This window comes from Ursus americanus, chromosome 1 (genome assembly GCF_024610735.1).
Source record: "Ursus americanus isolate L20-20 chromosome 1, mUrsAme1.1.p, whole genome shotgun sequence".
In the NCBI taxonomy this organism is placed as follows: Eukaryota; Metazoa; Chordata; class Mammalia; order Carnivora; family Ursidae; genus Ursus; species Ursus americanus.
In genome coordinates, this window is record NC_142127.1 from 71,593,601 (window position 1) to 71,612,699 (window position 19,099).

General features: G+C 39.8%; 1 protein-coding gene across 13 annotated transcripts in view; it reads left to right on the forward strand.

Moving 5' to 3' along the window:
* PLCL1 (phospholipase C like 1 (inactive)) overlaps window positions 1-19,099 on the forward strand; it is a 335,124-nt gene that overhangs the window by 5,143 nt on the left and 310,882 nt on the right. For 2 of the 13 annotated variants that reach the window (XM_087862349.1, XM_087862372.1), the window contains exon 2: window positions 5,332-5,396. The exons of 9 other annotated variants lie outside the window; for them this stretch is intronic. Coding sequence is in view for 1 of the 4 variants with exons in the window: in XM_045806401.2 (XP_045662357.1) it covers window positions 12,255-12,497 (243 nt within the window). In the remaining 3 variants the exon portion in view is untranslated. Of the gene's footprint in view, window positions 1-5,331; window positions 5,397-6,229; window positions 6,390-11,972; window positions 12,498-19,099 lie in introns of those variants that run through there. 2 more of the 13 variants (XM_087862374.1, XM_045806401.2) reach the window with 2 other exon arrangements.

The window sequence follows — 19,099 nt, forward strand, 5'->3', positions numbered from 1 at the left end:
TTGAGTAGTGGGCAATTGTTGCCTTGGTGCACTCTGATCTTTTGAATCTAAAAAAGGCCACCATACAGTGTTGTATAGATTATTCAATACATAAGGATGTCTGGCCAAAGGAGCTAGTAGGATGAAATCCAGCCCTTACTGCTCCACTCATAGAACTATGTAGCCACAGGCCCCTCCATTCAATGGGAGTGCATTTTTCTAATTCATAAAAAGATGCTGAATGGGCCGCTGGCAACCCTGCCTAAACATAGCTTCCTGCACTGTAAGATGGTGTCAAGAACCCTCGTTTATGTTCATCATGTTTTACTATCATATTCTCAGACATCAGTAACTGTTTTACATTTGGAAGAATATTCATTTTGGTGAATGTTCCAGGTGGGTTCCTCAGGAAACAGACTCTGAGATTTGCATGTAGAAATTTTGGAGGGGCGCCTGGGTGGCACAGTGGTTAAGCGTCTGCCTTCGGCTCAGGGCGTGATCCCAGCGTTAGGGGATCGAGCCCCACATCAGGCTCCTCCGCTGTGAGCCTGCTTCTTCCTCTCCCACTCCCCCTGCTGTGTTCCCTCTCTCGCTGGCTGTCTCTATCTCTGTCGAATAAATAAAATCTTAAAAAAAAAAAAAAAGAAAAAGAAATTTTGGAGAATCAGAGTTTGGGAAGAGTACCTGAGAAGAGCGAGGGAAGCAGGACTGGGCAGAGCAAGCTGAATTGTGATTTTTGCAACAATCTCAGCAATCCTAGGATGACCTGCAGAGTTGTCCCTAGAGACTAGGGTCCCTTCCTCCTCCACCATACTCTCTATCCTCATGCACCCATCTATAGACATTGGGTGCAGGCTGCTCCCAGACAGGAGTCTGGACTTTGGACAAGATGATTCTCTTTGGCTGAGGGCAATTTCTGGAGAGGAACTTAGGTGAGAACAGCCCACACTCCTAGCACCTGGTGGAAAAATGGCTCGGTCCTGAAGGGAATTTGGGCCAACCACAGCATATACAAAATCGAGTTCATAACCATCGAGTGACTTTTTCTCTACAATAGGATTAAACAGGTTAGATTGAATTTAGTTTGCTTTTGATTGAAGGAAAACATGACAAAAACAGAATAAACCATTTAGCCCTCCCCCCGCTCACCTCCCTCCATCAACCCTTAGTTTCTTCTCTATCGTGAAGTGTCTCTTATGGTTTGCTTCTGTCTCTTTTCTTTTTTCCTCCTTCCCATATGTTCATCTGTTTTGTTTCCTAAATTCCACAGATGAGTGAAATCATATGGTATTTGTCTTTCTCTGACTAACTTATTTCACTTAGCATAATATGTTCTAGCTCTATCCATCTTGCAAATGGCAAGAGTTCATTCTTTTGATGGCTGACTAATATTCCATTGTATTTATATACCACATCTCCTTTATCCATTCATCAGTCGAAGGACACTTAGGCTCTTTCCATAGTTTGGCTATTGTTTTGTTTGTTTGTTTGTTTAAGTAGGCTCCATGCCCAGTGTGGAGCCCAATGCAGGGCTTGAACTCACAGACCCTGAGATCAAGACCTGAGCTGAGATCAAGAATCAGACTTTTTTTTTTTTTTTTAAGATTTATTTATTTGAGAGAGAGAGAGAGCGAGCAAGTGCATGAGTACATGTGACAAGGGGGTGTGGTAGAGGGAAAGGGAGAGAATCTCAAGCAGACTCCATGCCCAGCACGGCGCCCAACTCAGGGCTTAATCTCACGACCCTGAGATCACGACCTGAGCCAAAATCAAGAGTCAGACACTTAACTGACTGAGTCATCCAGGTGCTCCTAGTTTGGCTATTGTTGATGATGCTATAAACATCAGAGTGCATGTACCCCTTTGAATCTGTATTTTTGTATTCTTTGGGTAAATACCTAGTAGTGCAATTGTTGGATTGTAGGGCGGTTCTATTTTTAACTTTTTGAGGGTAGTTAGCCAATATAAAGATTTATATACATTTGAAAAGGACAGAGAAAAAATTCTGAAAAAAAAAAAAAGGAGATGGGAGAAGTCTTTTTCTTCATTTCTCCCAAGGAGAATTAAGCCTCTTATTTTTAGTCTATATTTGCCCTTACATTATATATCTTAATCTGTTTAAGGTTGGAACTCCTTGAAGCACTGAAAAATTTTAGAAGCAATCAAAATTCAAAGTTATTATTTATAATCTGGAGTAGGAAGAGAAGTGAAGCAGCCAGAAAGGAAGCCAGGGATTTAGACAAGAGCCATAGCCACATGTGCCAAAAAGCTTGGACCTTATTCAGCTGGTAATGGGAAGCCAATAAAGCTTCATAGCAGGGAGTCAGACTTGTATTTTAGGTAAATCCCTCTAGTTACAATGTGGAAGGAGTATGGACATTAGAACATGCCACAAGGTCACTAAAATCAAATTCATATGGTGTTGGATCAGAATAGATAACCCGAAAGTAGACTGAAGTACATCTGAGAATTTAACATATGACAGGAGGGATAATTCAATTCAGTGAGAAAAGAGTAGATTATTTTATGAGGAAAATAAAAGCAGCCCACCATCTTATTTAAAAAATTTTATATAAATGCTTGTATACACATATAAACTAAATTCAAAAATAAAGTATAGAAAGACCAAATACTTAAATGTTTAACTTAAATGTTAAAAAAAATCTTGCAAGAAAAGGTAGGAGATTACATGTACAACCTAGGGGTTGGAAAGTGCTTCTTAAGGCTGAAAAGAAGAGATACATATTTGATTATATGAAAGTTAATAGATTATATAGGCAACAGATACCATAAAATCAATGAACAATAGTCTGGAAAAATACTAAAGCTGATGACATAATAAGGATAACATCTATAATATACTGGCTGGGTTCTCTGAGAAGCATGTGGTGTTAGAGGTGAAAGATTTATTGGAAAGTAACACATGTGGAGGAAAAAGGGAGAAGAAAGATTGGGCAGGAGGAGTTCAGATACAGACATGACAAAAATCTCAACCATCCCAAGGGGCAGCTGGGACAATGATTGCCTGTTGGAGGAGTCCTGTCGTGGTGGAAATGGCTAGGGCCCATTGACTAGAGATTGCCCAGAGAAGAGAAGAGCTTGCCCATAGCTATCAACACCTCAGTCAATCACTGGCAAGGGGCTACCCCAAGGAGCCCAACATGACCTTGGCTCAAAAGTTGAGGTGAACCCTGAGTAACTAAACAGCTGAAAGCTGTCAGTCAACCATATGCCTTGAAGCTGGAGAGTGAGTGTTTTGCTGAAGCAGGATTTGAGTGTGGCATCTCTGTGTTTGCTATAGAATTCTTACAAACTAAGAGGAAAAAGGCATCCAGTCCAATGGAAAATTACCCAAGGCACGTGTGTAGACAGTTTACTGAAGACTGAGTCCAAATGACCCAGAAACATTTGAAATGGTGCTTAGTAATCTGGAAAGTGAAATTAATGTAACAATGGAATCTAACTTTATACCTATAAGATAGGCAGAAATTATTGAGAGCTACAATACCTAATAAGGTAAAACGTGAAATGTTGTGATTCTTTGGTAAATCCATCTAGCATTATCTATTAAAATTAAAAAGACATACATCCTTGGACCCCAAAATTCTACTCCTGGGAATTTGTCTTATGGAAATTAAACAACTGGTTCATAAAAATATGTGTGCAAAAATGATAATTACAATGCTGTTTGTAGTGGTGAAAAACTAGAAATAAATTGAATACCCCAAATAGAGTAATGCCTAAATGAATTATGATATATCCATACCATGGAATATTTGCAGTTATGAAAAGAACAAATTAGTAGATGTTGCAGAAAAGGTACTAGGTACTAGGTATTGTTACTAGGTATTGTTACTAGGTATTGTTGAGTGGGAAAAGGAAGATGCAGAACAGTATGTATAAAATATGTCTGCCCACCTCTTCTTTTTTTTAGTAAATCAATGACAAACATACACACTTTTTCTTTCTCTACACATGTGCATGCATACGTAAGTATGTACACCAAAGCTGAAAAGATGCTTTAACCTGGCAACTCAGGTTGTTAATTTGAGTTATCTTGCAAGGAGTGGGAGGGTTGATGTGGGTGGAGGAGGAGAGAAATGTTCAAGACAGGTAAAAGAAAAAATTACACTAAAAGAAGCATGCATTGATCACACTTATGCGTCATTTCTAAACCTAACAAGAAAGGCAGAAACAGAGGCTTACATAGCTTATAGGAAAGAAATAAATGAGAAAAAAATATATCACAGAAATAGAAATAACTATACACAATTTCTGGATATCCAAAATTTTTTAGTTTTTACTAGTTTAATAGGTGCCAGGAATGTTTATTTGCTATATAAATCAAGTAGTGTCTGGCCATATGGACCAATAGCATGGTTGTAGAAAGCATAGGGCTTTCAGTAAACTTATGTATCTGTATCAGTTAGGAGAGACTCGGTTATACTACAGTAACAGAGGACCCCCAAATCTAAGAGGCTTACCACAGAGGTTGCTTTCTTGCTCATGTTACACATCCATTGTAGATTGGCTTGAGCTCTGCCCCTTACCATTTTCACTTAGGATCTAGCCTCTATATGGTGGCCAATTAATCTTGTGGCAGAGAAAAATGAGATCATGGCTAAGCATACACTGGCTTTTGAAGCTTCTGTTCAGAAGGGGTTTTCACTCATCTTTCTGGCTAAAGCAAATCACATAACTGAGCCTGCTGTTAACCAGTTGAGGAGGCATAAACCCTTCCACGGGGAGGATTAGTGAGCATCCCCATGAGTATGAAGATTGTCTTTAAAACAGAGTGTTAATGAAATGTTTCCATGTGAGTCATACCTAATGGATATCATTAATGAGTGGTGAGTACAAAGAATTAAGATGAGAAATAAGAGGGGTGCCTGGGTGGCTCAGTCAGTTGAGTATCTGGCTCTTGATTTTGGCTGAGGTCATGGTCTCAGGGTCCTGGAACTGAGCCCTGAATAGGGCTCCATGCCCTTGGGGAGTCTGCTGGAGGATTCTCTCTCCTTTCCCTCTGCCCCTTACCCCACTCTCTCTTTCTAAAATGGATAAATAAATCTTAAAAAAAAAAAAAGATGAGAAATAAGAGGGGTGCCTGTTTGGCTCAGTTGGAAGAGCTTGCCCCCCCTTGATCTCAGAGTCCTGAGTTCAAACTCCACCTTGGGTGTAGAGATTACTAAGTAAGTCAATCAATCAACCAGTCAATCAATCAATGTTAGGATGAGAAATAAGAGAAAATAATTTTTTTCTAATTAAATGCTATTTTTTCTCATCCACTGGGTGTATACAGATAAGTACTCCTTTTGACTTTAGTTTCAGTCACACCATTCTTTACATTTTCAGAAAACAAACAAAAACCTGTTTAATCCATATTTCGAAGATAGGAAAAATTAAGGCATATGGAAAAGGTAAGATTCTATTTTTTCACATATTTTATTTTTCTGAAGTTTAGAATTTATAGCAGTATGTTTATGAGAAATATAACACCTATCAAAAATCAGAAAAATAGCCTTTCCTTTAGAAATGATAGTCTAAAAATAATGATGTTATGTATTTTTTCCCTAGATTTTAAGTATGGCTCATAAGGAACCTTCCAAATAAATTAATTCTATATGCAGTTACCAGTTTAGTTACTAAAATCCCATTTTGGTTAGGAAAAAATTTAAAGAAAGCTCTATAACCTCTCATTACACTAAATGTAGTATTGTACAATGTTGTTATTATCCTACTTCACAGTTTAAGTTAAATTTCAGTTCTTGGCTGCTGCTTAACATTTTAGATGATTCCTGCAACAGGCCTTTATACCCCCTAATCTTTCAAAAACAATTGTGACATCATCTGAAGTTTCCCCAGTACATTTTATATAGAACAGAGAATGGCAAACATCCCAAGTGCACTTCAGCAGCTGTTGCTCCTCTACTGTGGGTAAGGGAAGAAGTAGTTGTCTCCATGGTGACCTATATGAGTCAGTGAGGGTGGGAACTGGGGGATTCTCACAGGGGTTAATGACCGAGGAAATGCTAGCCATCCAGTTTTCACTAGACATTTGGCCTCAAATGGAATTTTTTTTAAAGGACTCACTTTTTATGGCTTTTCATTTTGGAAAGCAGATAAACCTGCATCATGCTTAATGAAAGAGCTATGTACCTGAAAACTTATGGGGAACTAAAAATGCCTTACAGAAGAGACCATACTTTACTCTTTTTTTTTTTAAGATTTTATTTATTTATTTATTTGACAGAGAGAGAGAGAGACAGCCAGAGAGAGAGGGAACACAAGCAAGGGAAATGGGAGAGGAAGAAGCAGACTCCCAGCGGAGGAGCCTGATGCGGGGCTTGACCCCATAACGCCAGGATCACGCCCTGAGCCGAAGGCAGATTCTTAATGACTGAGCCACCCAGGTGCCCCATACTTTACTCTTATGTTATACTTTTATTTAGAACATGCATTACAATTTTGTGTTTATTTAAATATTGCACTCTGCTTCTTCCTCCCAAAAGATTTGAGGTAGAATGCAACAAAGGCCTATCAATAAGGTTAACAAAATAAATGTAAGACTGATACATTATGACCAAAGGGAATGCATTAGGAAAAGAAATATCACTCTTCATTTTCTTCCAATGGGTCCTAAGATGCTAAAAAAGCATTAATAAACCTTATGTCTTGGCATAAATTGGAGGAAAACCCCCTACCACATGCAGATGAATTAGATTTGGGGTATGTACCTGGATGGGGAGAGGAAGAGGAACCAAACTTATATTTACTCCTGCATTTCAAGTGTCAGGCATTGGGAGTGTGTTTCATTTGAAGAGGTTTCTATTATAACTTCATACCTGGAAAAGATCCAAGTTGTCAAATCAAATAGAGAAAGAAGAGAAACAAGTTTTCATGTGGGCCTCATTGGTGCCATTCCAGTGGTAGTTTTCATAAATGCCTCTGTGGTTTCTGCATTGGTGTGGACCATAATGATGATAGGAGCTCCATCTTCAGGATCCATGTCAAAGTCAGTTAATATACAGAAAATAAATCAACACTGCCTATTTTATTATTATTTTTTTTTAACACTGCCTATTTTAAAAGACATTTGCTTTGCACATACAGACTATTCCCAAATGATTGGCCTGGGGCTCCTAATCCTGTATCTTAGCATTGGGGTCTACCCAAGAGGGCAGTGTTAATGGACAGACAGCCAGGCATCCTGCTTTCCTGCTGGTAGTAGAGGTTTCCCAACATGGGAAAGAAGCAGCAGCCTTCGGACATTGAAGAACATTGGCTGTAATTAAAGATTTCTTTTTTTTTTTTTTTTAAAGATTTTATTTATTTATGTGACAGAGAGACAGCCAGCGAGAGAGGGAACACAGCAGGGGGAGTGGGAGAGGAAGAAGCAGGCTCATAGCAGAGGAGCCCGATGTGGGACTCGATCCTGGCACGCCGGGATCACGCCCTGAGCCGAAGGCAGACGCTTTAACGACTGCGCTACCCAGGCGCCCCGTAATTAAAGATTTCTTAAATGTACTGCCTTTCAGAACTTTGAAAATTTATTAACCTGGGGAATCTAGATCTATTCTAAACACTTTGTAACTTCTCATTTTTGTAGGACCACTATCATGGTGTGGATTACCTGTACCTTAAAATAAAATTAGTTGACTTTTATGTTTTAGTTACTGAAATTTCCTACTTAATTGCTAACATAAGGGACAAAAGAACACCTTTGAAGAAAAAAACCCTTGAATTTTAAGAGGGCATATTTAGTTTTGCTTATCTTTAATTGCCTTTGTATATATTTATTCTACTATAGTATTTATACTACAAATTACCCTACAAATTGTTTTCTTGAGATAGCAAATTGAAATGATTACTATGTGTATTGGAGAGTGTTATGACTGAATATAAGGATATATATGACTCAATTGAAAATGCCATATTCCTGTTCAATGCATCTTTGAACTTACCAGAAGAACTGACTTTTAATATCCTTTCTTATACATATGTGAACAAGAGGATAAATGTGTTTCCTCACACTGATAAATCTGTCAGCTTCACACTCTATCATGATGACATAGAGGTAATGCTGCTGTTAAGAGGAGAGGTTGTCATGCCGAATGTGAGTGGTCTCAGACCTATAGGAGTGGCTCTTCAGAATAGGTGAAGTCTCCAGGACTTCAATGGACTTGCACCCTATGACAGCCTCATGTAGCTGGAAGAGCACAAGCTTCGAAGTGGCTGACTGGGACAGTCAAATCCTGGTTCCATCACTTCCTTTTGGCTCCAGCTCTTGAGCAAACTCATTGACCCTTTTGATCCTTCGTTTCCTGTAAAGTGGAGTTTTCTGTAAAGTGGAGATCAGAATACTTCATAGAGGATTATCTGGTGTATAGAAAGCAGTTATCAGTTCTCTTCCCCAACTTTGATTTCCTGGTAGAGTATGGAAAGTCTTAATATTCTCACAGGATTTTCTTGGCCCAGCGTTCTGGGGTGACTTCCCTAGGATGGAAGAACTACATTGACATATCTGGTCATTGATTCTGGGCTAGGTGTTTTCAGGTTTGCTGGACCTGGTTAGGTTCCAATCAGTTGTCTTTCAGTCTAATTCTCAATTTCAAGTTATTCCAATTTATAAGCTTCCTTCTACTTTTGCAACTGCCTGCTTTGGGTCTGTTCTGATTTCTGCTCTAGGATGGAATTCTAGGATCCCAGATGAGAAGTCCTATAGGGTGGGCAGTGACAGAGCCATTTAAAAAAAAAAAAATCAGAAGTGGTTTTTTATTCAATCAAAGGACTGCAAAGGTGAAGATTCTGTCCACAGATACTTATTGAGGACCTACTCTATGCCAGGCATGGTTCTGAGAGCTGGAGGTAAAGCAATGAACAAGGTCTTTTGCACATGGAGATTATATTCTCCATTTTAATGGGGCAGAGATAGGAGGTCAGTAAGACAGAATATATAAATAAACAATTTCATGGACAAGACAGTTTATTCATAGTGATAAAATCCTACGAGAAAGCAAACTGAATAATATGAGTAATGAGTAACATGGCATGTGTGTGGGTTGAAGGAGCAACTTGAGATTTGTGATCAAAGAAGACCTTTCAGTGGTGGTTACATTTGAATCACTAATTCATTACTTTTATTCACATTCTTTTCCCTTCCCCCCACCTCAGCTTCTAATTTGCCAATCAAGTGATTGCTGCTTTATTTGGTGAAAGGTTGAGAGGCAAGAATTGTGAGTGATATTAATTTGGAAAGGGGGGATTATTAATGGAGGGGTAGGAATATGCCTATAGCTGCTGACTTAATCAAATCTGGTAAATATTTCAGTCTTGGGAATGGGGCCAGAGTAGAATCTGTCCCCAGGTGGGAGAAGATTCAGTGGGTGGCTCTTTTTTTTTTTTTTTTTAAACTGCAAATATGAGTATCAGGAAAAGCTTACTGAGCTTATGCTAGAAGGCAATAGTATGAAAGACTTGTTCGATTAGGGTCCAATCATTTTCTCAAAGCAGAATAAATTACATAATAGCCTTTATGAACAGAGGCTCAGAACAAAGGATTTAGTACTAAGTGTGTATGTGTGTGTGTGTGTGTGTGAGAGAGAGAGAGAGAGAGAGAGAGAGAGAGAGAGAGAGAAGCTGAGACTGTGTGTGTGTGTGTTTGCCTTCACATGAGGGTGAGAGAGAAGGCTGCTAAGGGAGGGAAGAGATAAAAGTCCAACTGGATAGCATTTAGTTGAAACAAAAAAAATTTGTACCCTTATATACTATACTTTCTGGCAGCTGCTTTTCTTCTTTTGCTGCTGCTGCTTCTTTTTTGATCATTGACCTTAAATGTTAGTAAGGTGACACTAATTTAATACTTTAAAAAACAAATTATTATCAGAATTGTATATACAAACCTGTAGGACGGTCTTTGTAGATGATATTAATACTGGAAAACAAGATAATGAGTAAGATAACTGCCATTTACATTTCTTGGGGGACAACCCAAGAATGGAACTTTTATGAGGGTAACAAAGAAAAATGAAACTCTGAAAGTAACCATATAAAGACAAAAGTAAAACATACTAATAGTTGAATATCAAAGAAAAAAAATGATAGCCTAAAATAGGTTATATTTGTGAGGATAGCAAGTAAAGATATTTCCTGTACAAGAGAGGTAAGGATCCCTGAACTAATTAGTGGAGATGAAGGACACGTATGGCGGTTTTAAGTCTGTGGGCCCTCTTACTTTTTAATAAAAACAGGTCAGCTGAAAAGGAAACTAACTGAGTTTTCCCTTCCTATCTTTTACATATGAGATTGAAAGAAGACAGCATTTGCTATTACAGATGCAGTTCTTAGAATCTCACTAGAGGGTGGTGTTGGTTCTAAAACCAGAGGTTGCTAATCTACAGTACATTCATTACTGGGCTGCATTTATATTTGAAGAAAAGGTAAACTTGAGCTTTCTCACTCTTACCTAAAAGTTGCTAAATGTCAAGTCTGAAACCTCCCAAGGGCCTTATCTAGTTCGGACTGCTTGTAGCCCCAGAGGAGAGAGATAAAGTAGCTGAGATTACAGGAGGAGTTAAGTGGCAGATTCTAATTTCAGCTTCTGCACTAAGTAGTAGACAAGAAACTAAAGCTTCCCAGGCCTTCATCTCATCTGTAAAATAAAAAGGCTGCCCTAGATGATACCTTAATCTCCTTGCGTCTCTAATATTCTGAAATTCTAACAAATTCTGGGACTAAAAGGCTGAAGAGTTTCTGATGTCCTTGGCCAGCCAAAGGAACAGGTATCATCTCAAAGGATCAAATTATTGACAATTAAAATATAATTAATGTTATAAATAAGGTTTAATATAGATTTGGATATTAAAAAGCCTTTAAACCAAATCATTATCTTCTGTCTTACTAGGGACCCTCACAGCCATCTTTTACATCTCCTGAGCATTCTGTGGTAAATTTCAGTGACACTGCATTATCTAAAGATATCTCTCTTCTTGGTTGCTAACTTGCTGGAAACGAGCAAAGTATGTTTATATAGGATTATCTAGAGATAGGAGGTTGAGCCATTATCAAATAGGGATGTTTTAGGATAGACTAAATCCCCCACCTCATCTTGTACTTAACCAACTTCCATCATATCTTTTCTTTCTAGGAGTCACTCTCCAGAGGGATTTAGTTGGTTTAGTTGCCTATTACCCTCACCTCTTTTATCTGATTCCCTTTCCTTGTTATGTTTATTCACATTGTAGAATGAACCAAAGATCATTTTATGAAACCTGAATCAAATTATTCAGCTCCAGGGCCGTAGTAAATCCTAGTTTATCTCCACATGGACTTGACTTCAAAGGATCGGTGTGAGAGCCTGCAAACCCCTGATGGTGCGAAGCTGCGCTCTGTCACCTCAAACACTTTGACATGAGGGCTCCACACCCCCTTTCCTCCAAATTGCTTTGCTTTGCTTTGCCAAAGGTTTCCTCCCCCGCCCCCTCCCCCATCCCTGGATTGTGTTGCGTCTTCAGGCCCATTTCGAATATCTAAACTTCCTAAAACGTACACGGAGCGCCTGCGGGTGCGCACACGCGCGCGCGCTCATACCTTTGCTCGAGTACACGAGCCGGGCTGGGCCGGGTCCCAGTTACAGAACACATTCTTCCATTCTTCGCGCTCGGGCACACCCCTTCGCAGTGGGGATTGGTCGGGCCGACCCCTCCTCGGCGACGCTAGGCTCCTAAGAGGCTCAGACGCCTGCCAATCCCCACGGGCTGTCAAAACAAGTCTTCCCTCCCTGTCACAACAGAGCGGAGTGGAGGCCGCCGCCGCCGCCGCCGCACTTCCTGGGGCCGCTGCGCCGCCGTCCGCGGGCAGGTGGCGGGTGCGACCGGCCGCGAGCGTCCGGCTCCGGCCCCCCTCAGGCCGCGCGCGTCCCGGCCTCCGAGGCCGCCCGGCCAGCCGCCCGGTGCCTTTTGTCTGGCGCAGAGCGGGCGTTTGCATCACATTTCGGACACCTCCCTCTCCTTTTCGCCTCTCCTTCTCCCTCCCGCTCACATCTCCTTCCCCATTCCCGCCGCCGTACCCCAGCGGACTGCCGGCCTCCTGGACCAAAGCCCGCGGACGTCTCTACCCGAGTGATGTCTCCTCTCCAGAAAGTTGCCGCCGCCGCCGCCCCCGGGCGGTGAAACAAAGTCTGGCAGGGCCGCCTCCGGGTGCAGGAGCGCACTCGTGCCCAGAGGCTGGACTCCGCTGCCGGGCGTGCCGTCTCCCCCAGAGAGCCCGAAACGCCGGCCATGGCGGAGGGCGCGGCGGGCAGGGAGGGTCCCGTGCCGCCCGACGCAGCCGGATGTGAAGACGACCCCCGAGTGGGTCCGGACGCCGCCTCTGGAGAAGGCGTGGCTGTGGCCCCTGGGGGCCGGTGGAGGGACCGTCGCAGCGGAGTCGCGCTGCCGGGCGCAGCAGGGGCCCCGACTGACAGCGAGGCCGGCCTCCTGGAGGCGGCGCGGGCGACCCCCCGGCGGAGCAGCATCATCAAGGTAAGCGAGGCCGCGCTGCCCCAGGAGCATGGGTGTGGGTGGTTTGTGGGTCGGGGATCCAGGCAGGACGTACGGTGTCCGGAGGCATCGCAGGCTCGGCATTGTTTTCTCCCACCTCCCTCATTACCAAACCTTCCTTCCTCGTCCGGAGGTTCCCAGACTCAGCTCTTGGCCGTGAGTGGCAGAAGTCACTTTTTTTTTTTTTCCTGACAGCAGAGGAAAAGTTCCGCTCTGCGTCTTTGCGTTTTGATGGATGCTTTCCCTCATTTTCTCTGAAAGCTTCACTAAATCGTTGATGGAAGGAGGAAGGAAGGATTCAGTGTAAATGCAGACCAAATGCGAATGTGCATTGGTCTCTAGAGAAAGGTTACCTAACCCCCCTAGCCCCCTCCCCCCGCACAGTAAAAGAAATGCACGGTTAACCCTCAAGTGGGGGAAAAAAAAAACCAACCAAAACCCAAACAGCCCCCTCCCCAACCCAAAAACAACCCTCCAGACTCAAACGGTCCCGAAATCCCAAGAAGCGTGAACTTTCCCGGTACACTGGCAGAGTTTTCAGTGGACCCTCTGGCCAAGTGAAGAGCGATGGTGGAGCCCAGAGTTTCTGCACTGCAGAAAGCGTGAGAGGAAAGCCATCAGTCCCCCAAGCATCATCCCAGGTCTTTGTGGTTACCGCTGCATGCAGGGAAAATGCTTCCCCACCGGTCAACCACCAGACAAGATTTCTCTTCATCTATCTGGCAAGAAATTTGTAAGCCTTTTCTCTCCCTTATCTCTTTTTGTCTTCCTTCCCCTTGGGGCTTGCTTCCTGTTTCAGATTACATCTTTTGGGTGCGTGACACATGGTAAGGTATCCTGGAAGTCACTCTCCCACAGGCTTTGGAAAAGGGCCTCTTCGCATAAATGAATGTGGGTAATCATGTGCATGTGAGATTAAAATTGATTTTGGTAGAGTAAGTAGTCAGTATGAAACTGTGTATCTGTGTGTGTGTGTGTGTGTGTGTGTGTGTGTGTAGGCAAAGATGATAGTGAAAGATGGACTTGGAACTATTTTCAATTTACTTGGTGCACTAATACATTCAAGACTCGTGTTCAGGGTTAAACTGTGTAACCACCTCATAATGCATGTCTCTTTCTCAAGCTCAAACTCCCCTTGCCAGTGTGGGAAGACGGTGCCCACAGTACATCCACCCAGCTCCAAGTATTGTCTAGGCTTTTCCCCAACACTGACACATGGAAGTTTAAAACCAACAGGAAGATTTCTATATAAAAAGAAGAGTGGGTGGTAGTTGCAAATGACTTGTAGTAGTTTTTGTTATTTTGTGCCTTTTAGATTATGTGAAAAGGAGTGTGCTATTCTGGGTGTGAATTTAGATAAAAAGGAAATGATCACTTTTTTTTTCTTTCAACCGACAGGTCAGAAAGCGTATTATTTTGAAATTTAAAAAACAACATAATTAGGAAACAACTACATTTTGGATTCTAAGATATTGTTACTATTTGAGGTCCTGTGTGTGTGAAAACAAATATCCAAAGATAGTTTAAAATATACCATCATAGAAAACAGTGGGCTCTATAGTGTTATAAAAAATAAAAGTAACAGAGTGTAAGGAATATACAAATTCTTGCAACTAAATTTGCAATTTTTAAATTGTGTTATGTTCTGGTTTATATTCGCAAAACGGCCCTTGCTGAGTAATTGTGCCTCTTTTGTTTTGAAGTTTATTTTTTTTGGCAAAAAAGAGGGAGGCAACAGAGTATAAACCTGATCTTTTCCCTATTTAATAGTAGAATAAGTATTTAATAAATGGCCTTTATATTAAAGATACTAGAAAATGAAGCAAATTGTTACTATTATTTTAAATTAGGTTTTATTGAAAAAGTAATGTATGCATTTGATAAAAAAATCAAATGTTACGAAGGAGCATGAAGGGAAGACTCCCAGCCACTCCACACTCCCACTTACATAGTCCGCCCCCATAGCTGTTAACACTTTCTTAAGTATCCTTCCAGAAATATTCCATGCATATGCAAGCATATGTATCTGTATATATCTGTGTTGAGTTATTGACGTTCTTGATTTATATAATAAAATTTAACTAAAGTTTACAGGCCTTTTATTTTCAAATTTGATCCAAATGTTTTTGATTCCCAGTGGGTTGTCCAAAATCATTTTGATGTATCAGTTAATCTTCAGGAATAACCTGGAAGGTCCTTGATGGGCATGGGTCCTTAGGGTCTGTTCCCAGAGGCCTTTATTCCCTTCCAATGGGGAAAGAAGCAGGTGATGGGGTTCTGTTCCACACAATCTCTGAGATTAAGGACCTTTCTGTTTACATCTTGAATCTGCTGCCCCATGGTTAGTTCACTTTAGCAAAGTAAAAAGGAAAGTCTCTAAAAAAGGTCTTGATCATATAAGAAATATGTAGCACATGTTCTATATTGAGAGAAAAATGCATTCTCCAGAGTTTGGCCAAGGATTCTTTTTATTTGCATTAAAACATACGCAGAAAAGAAAGGCTTTAGTACATTTTATATCAATCAAACTATTAAATTTTCTCTGTTCCAAATGGTCTTTGTATAGTGATAATTCATATTCATGATGATGACTGAGCCACTGAAAGATTGTGAATCATCAAATATTAAATTATTTCAGCTCAGTTTAAGATATTGTTTCTGTTCTAATTATTTGACTGCTAATTCTCTATTAACTTGAATATTAGACAAATCAGAATAGTGCATTCCTCTATCATGCCAGGAAACAGCCTATCTTGTATATTAATAAAAGAAATGTCTTGTATATTAATAAAGGAATGTTTTCAGTAAATTTGCCCTCTTTAATTTGTGAAAACATGGTTTTAGTTGAGAAATCAATTTCCTTCTGAGCTGATAAAGACAATAACAACATTTACCTTTACACATCTTTGTGAAGTCTTCTTTTACTATAGTTGTGTTTCTTCCCTTATATGCCAAGTCCTAAGTTTTAAAAAATTTAATAGGAAACTTAAACTAGGTTTTCTTTAGTCCATCCATTTTTTCCCCTGTGTTTTTCTGTGTGATTATTTTTGATCGCATTGACACTGATAAATCCTGCATGTTTTTGGTAAGTGCGTTGTTGAATACCACAATATTGCAATAGACTTCATCTTAATTGCTTCTTGATGACTTGTGGTTTAAAATGACAAGTTAGTTACATCCAAGACTGATAATATCTAACAATTATGTACTATTCTGCATATGAATATATTTCTGTTTAAGAAATTAGACCATTTTTCTATCTAATATTTGATACCAACCTTCTAGGTTTAAAATATTTAATACTTTAAATTATAGTTTATGGCTCTTGAACTCCTTAATGTTTTGGAAATAGAAAGCAGTGTAGCTTATTCCTTACACTAGATGATGGGAACTGAGATACATAGATGTTTTCAGAATAGCAGTTGATTTTTCTTCCATTATATGTAACATATTGAAGGGTTCTACTTTTCCCTTTCAATTCTACTTAAGTATGTATTCTCTAAAAGAAATCACCATTTAGATCTCATGGACATAGGTTTGTGGGAGGAAGATAGGAGCTGGAAATGAGGTGCTGATACCTGCGCTGAAGCAGCTAAGGTAATCGCTTTGGTGTTTTTTGTGTCATTATTTTGTGTCATGCTGTTCTCATTTTGTCATGTTCATTGTGGGGCTGGTATAGTGGGTTTCTGAGCCATAGCTTCAAAGATATGCCTTGGGTACCTCTTGACGCATATTAAAATTATGACTGTCTTCAGAGGGGCAGGAGGAATTTTATTTACATTTACCAAGTACCACCACTACTATGAGTCAGATACTAAACCAGGAGCTTTTATACATTGTCACTTAATCCTCACAGCAAACCCTCTAAAGTAGAGAAGAGAGGCAAAGAAAGCTTCTGGTACAGTGTGGAGTTAGGATTCATACCCATGTCTGCTTAGCTCCAGAACTTGTGCTCTTACGCTGGCTCTCAGAGGCAGGGAGTCCACAATCCGTGAATACAATATGAACATCTAAGAGACTGGCAGAAGAATCTGAATCTTGGGCTCTGTGGCTTGTGGGGGAAATTATCCTTTCTCTGCTCCCCCACTTCCCGACCCAGAGCACCTCGAGATGGATGGCTCTAGGAAGGGATGGCAAACCTTTCTGTCTTTGGTCATTTTGTGAAGCTTGTACTGTATTTTAAAAGGCAGAGCAATTTGGCAGGTGTTCTGCTTGTCATCAATAAATGGAGTGCACATCTGTTGTTTTACACCAGGCCATTGCTCCCTTGCCCCTACATCCAGTCGGGTTGGCGAGGGGTTGTACTCTCTTTTAGATGGAGAGAGAAAGGGAACAAGTATCGGGGCATAAGAATATGTAGTATTCTAGGAGAGTGATGAAATAGGGGCTCTTAAGTTGGAGCTCTGAAAGCATTTTGTATGACAGCTATGAATGATAACAGTATGATTGAAAAATAAAAATTTTAGGCACACTATAAGTTAAATAGGCTTCTGTAGATTGACTTGGGAATTAATCAGCATTTGTGGACTTTTTTTTTTGCCTATAGAAATATGTGTTAAAATTTCCAAATAACCAACTTATGGGCGAATTTTGGAAAAGCAACCAGCTTTTACAGTGAGCATGCCTTCAGCTGGGGGTGCTCCTCCTAAGGTATGATTCAGCTGTATAAATAGCGTTGAACTTCTTAGGTTGATCTGGTTTATTATCCCAGCAACTTCAGTTACAGTGTTTACTTTCTCTGAAATTGCCATAGAAACATGGACACATTTCACTTTAGAAGTGGTTGCTTTTCATTGTGGTGCCTTTCTGATCTGATTTCTTATAATACCTCTTAAGAGTATTAGGAATAAAATTTAAATAAAGAGCTTTGTCCTATTTTATGAAAGATTTTAGACATGCCTGTCAGTTAGTGTTTGCTATTGCTATCAGAATTTACACTATTTGTTTACCTTCTTGGAAAATGTTGCAAGTTTCAAAAAGTGTAAGTTAATGACATAATCATTGAGAGGTGACATATACATTGCAATTTAGACTAAATAGTTTTTTTCTCAGCTTTTTCCATTTTATAGTAGAGAAAACAAGTAATTAAATTTTGTACTGTAAAATGTCAATTGAACATATATTGCCAAATAACACCTCAGGCACAGCAGGGTGTTATGAAAAGACATCAGGAGAAGCTGACTTTACCTTCATTGCGAATGAACAAACAATCCATTACTGCTTCTAGGTAATGCCGGAGCCACTGGTCAGCCAGTGGACCAGGGAGTAGCTCAGTCTGCCCTGCTTCTCCCTCACTTTTGTTCAGCTTGAATGACTGAACATTAAACATTTTTCAGGAGCAATGTCCCAACTATGTATAAGATTGTACATTTAAAACAACTGTCCAACTGAAAATCACTAAAGAGCAGTAAGAGGCAGGAGCAACTTTTTGTTTCCCACTGGGATCTCGGCACCAGTAAATGAACCACTGGTTATTAGATGGGAAGAGAGAAGAATTTGATTGAACTTTCTCTCTAAATCAAAGGTAAGAAATCAGTAAACCTTATTATAGTGAAACCTGTCAGTTCTATGAAATCTTATATTTTGATAAGTGTTCTAATAATGTCAAAAGGGTTTATTTGCAGTTTTATTGAATCTTATTTATCTCTGCATCCCAGTTCCTATAATAGGGTACAATAGACAAAATTTATTTTGATTACTGAGTGTGCTAAAAGTGATCATGATAATTAGCACTAAATAGTCAACGTCTATAGCAACAATTTTTTTACTTATTTTAAGTTGTCACCAATGTACTATGTATTTCAGCTAACACTTGATGGCAACAAAATCATAGTATGACAGAGTATTGGAATAGTTCCTTCGATTTAAAATTGAATTTGATTTGTCATTTTATTTGTAACATCCAATGTGGATGTGTTTAAGAGAAATATAATAATCTAGTTTATTTTCAATTCTACTGTTTTAACTCATTTCATTAATAATTAATCTAGAATTACTTTGAGAAAAGTGGGATTGTACATGGTGAATAGAAAGGAATCATTATTTATATTATCATTAACACTCCAGGAAGAAGAAAGCCAGGTTAAATTTGAAAATAATGCAGTCCATCTATAACAAAATAAAACAACCTAAAAACTAAACTATTTTAGAAAGTGTGTTTAGTTTCCAAAGATCTCTTAATTCGTATTTGTAAATTTACAAAAGTGTGTAGCGAGCGATTACAGGCAAGGATGTTGTGTTTTTCCTGAACAATACAACTTTGTATTCAAAAGATTAAAACACCTTTAAAGATAATGTCTGCTTTGATAATTTGTTCATGTTGACCTGTTCAAGAGCCTTTTAAAAGATGCTAAGTCTGTATTAGACTAAGCGTGGGCAATATGTGTAAGTTGGCAACCTTGAATTACTGTGTGGTACAATGTGATGGTTAAAAATGATTGTCAGATTGTATTCAGAACACCTTCTCTGTGAGGTGTTGAGGGAGATAAATGCACAAGGAACGCAAAAAGAGACAAAAGAACACCAAGATTTCAGGGCAGAACTCTAGAAAGTTTTACCTGATCACCCTGTAGAGGCTTTCCTCT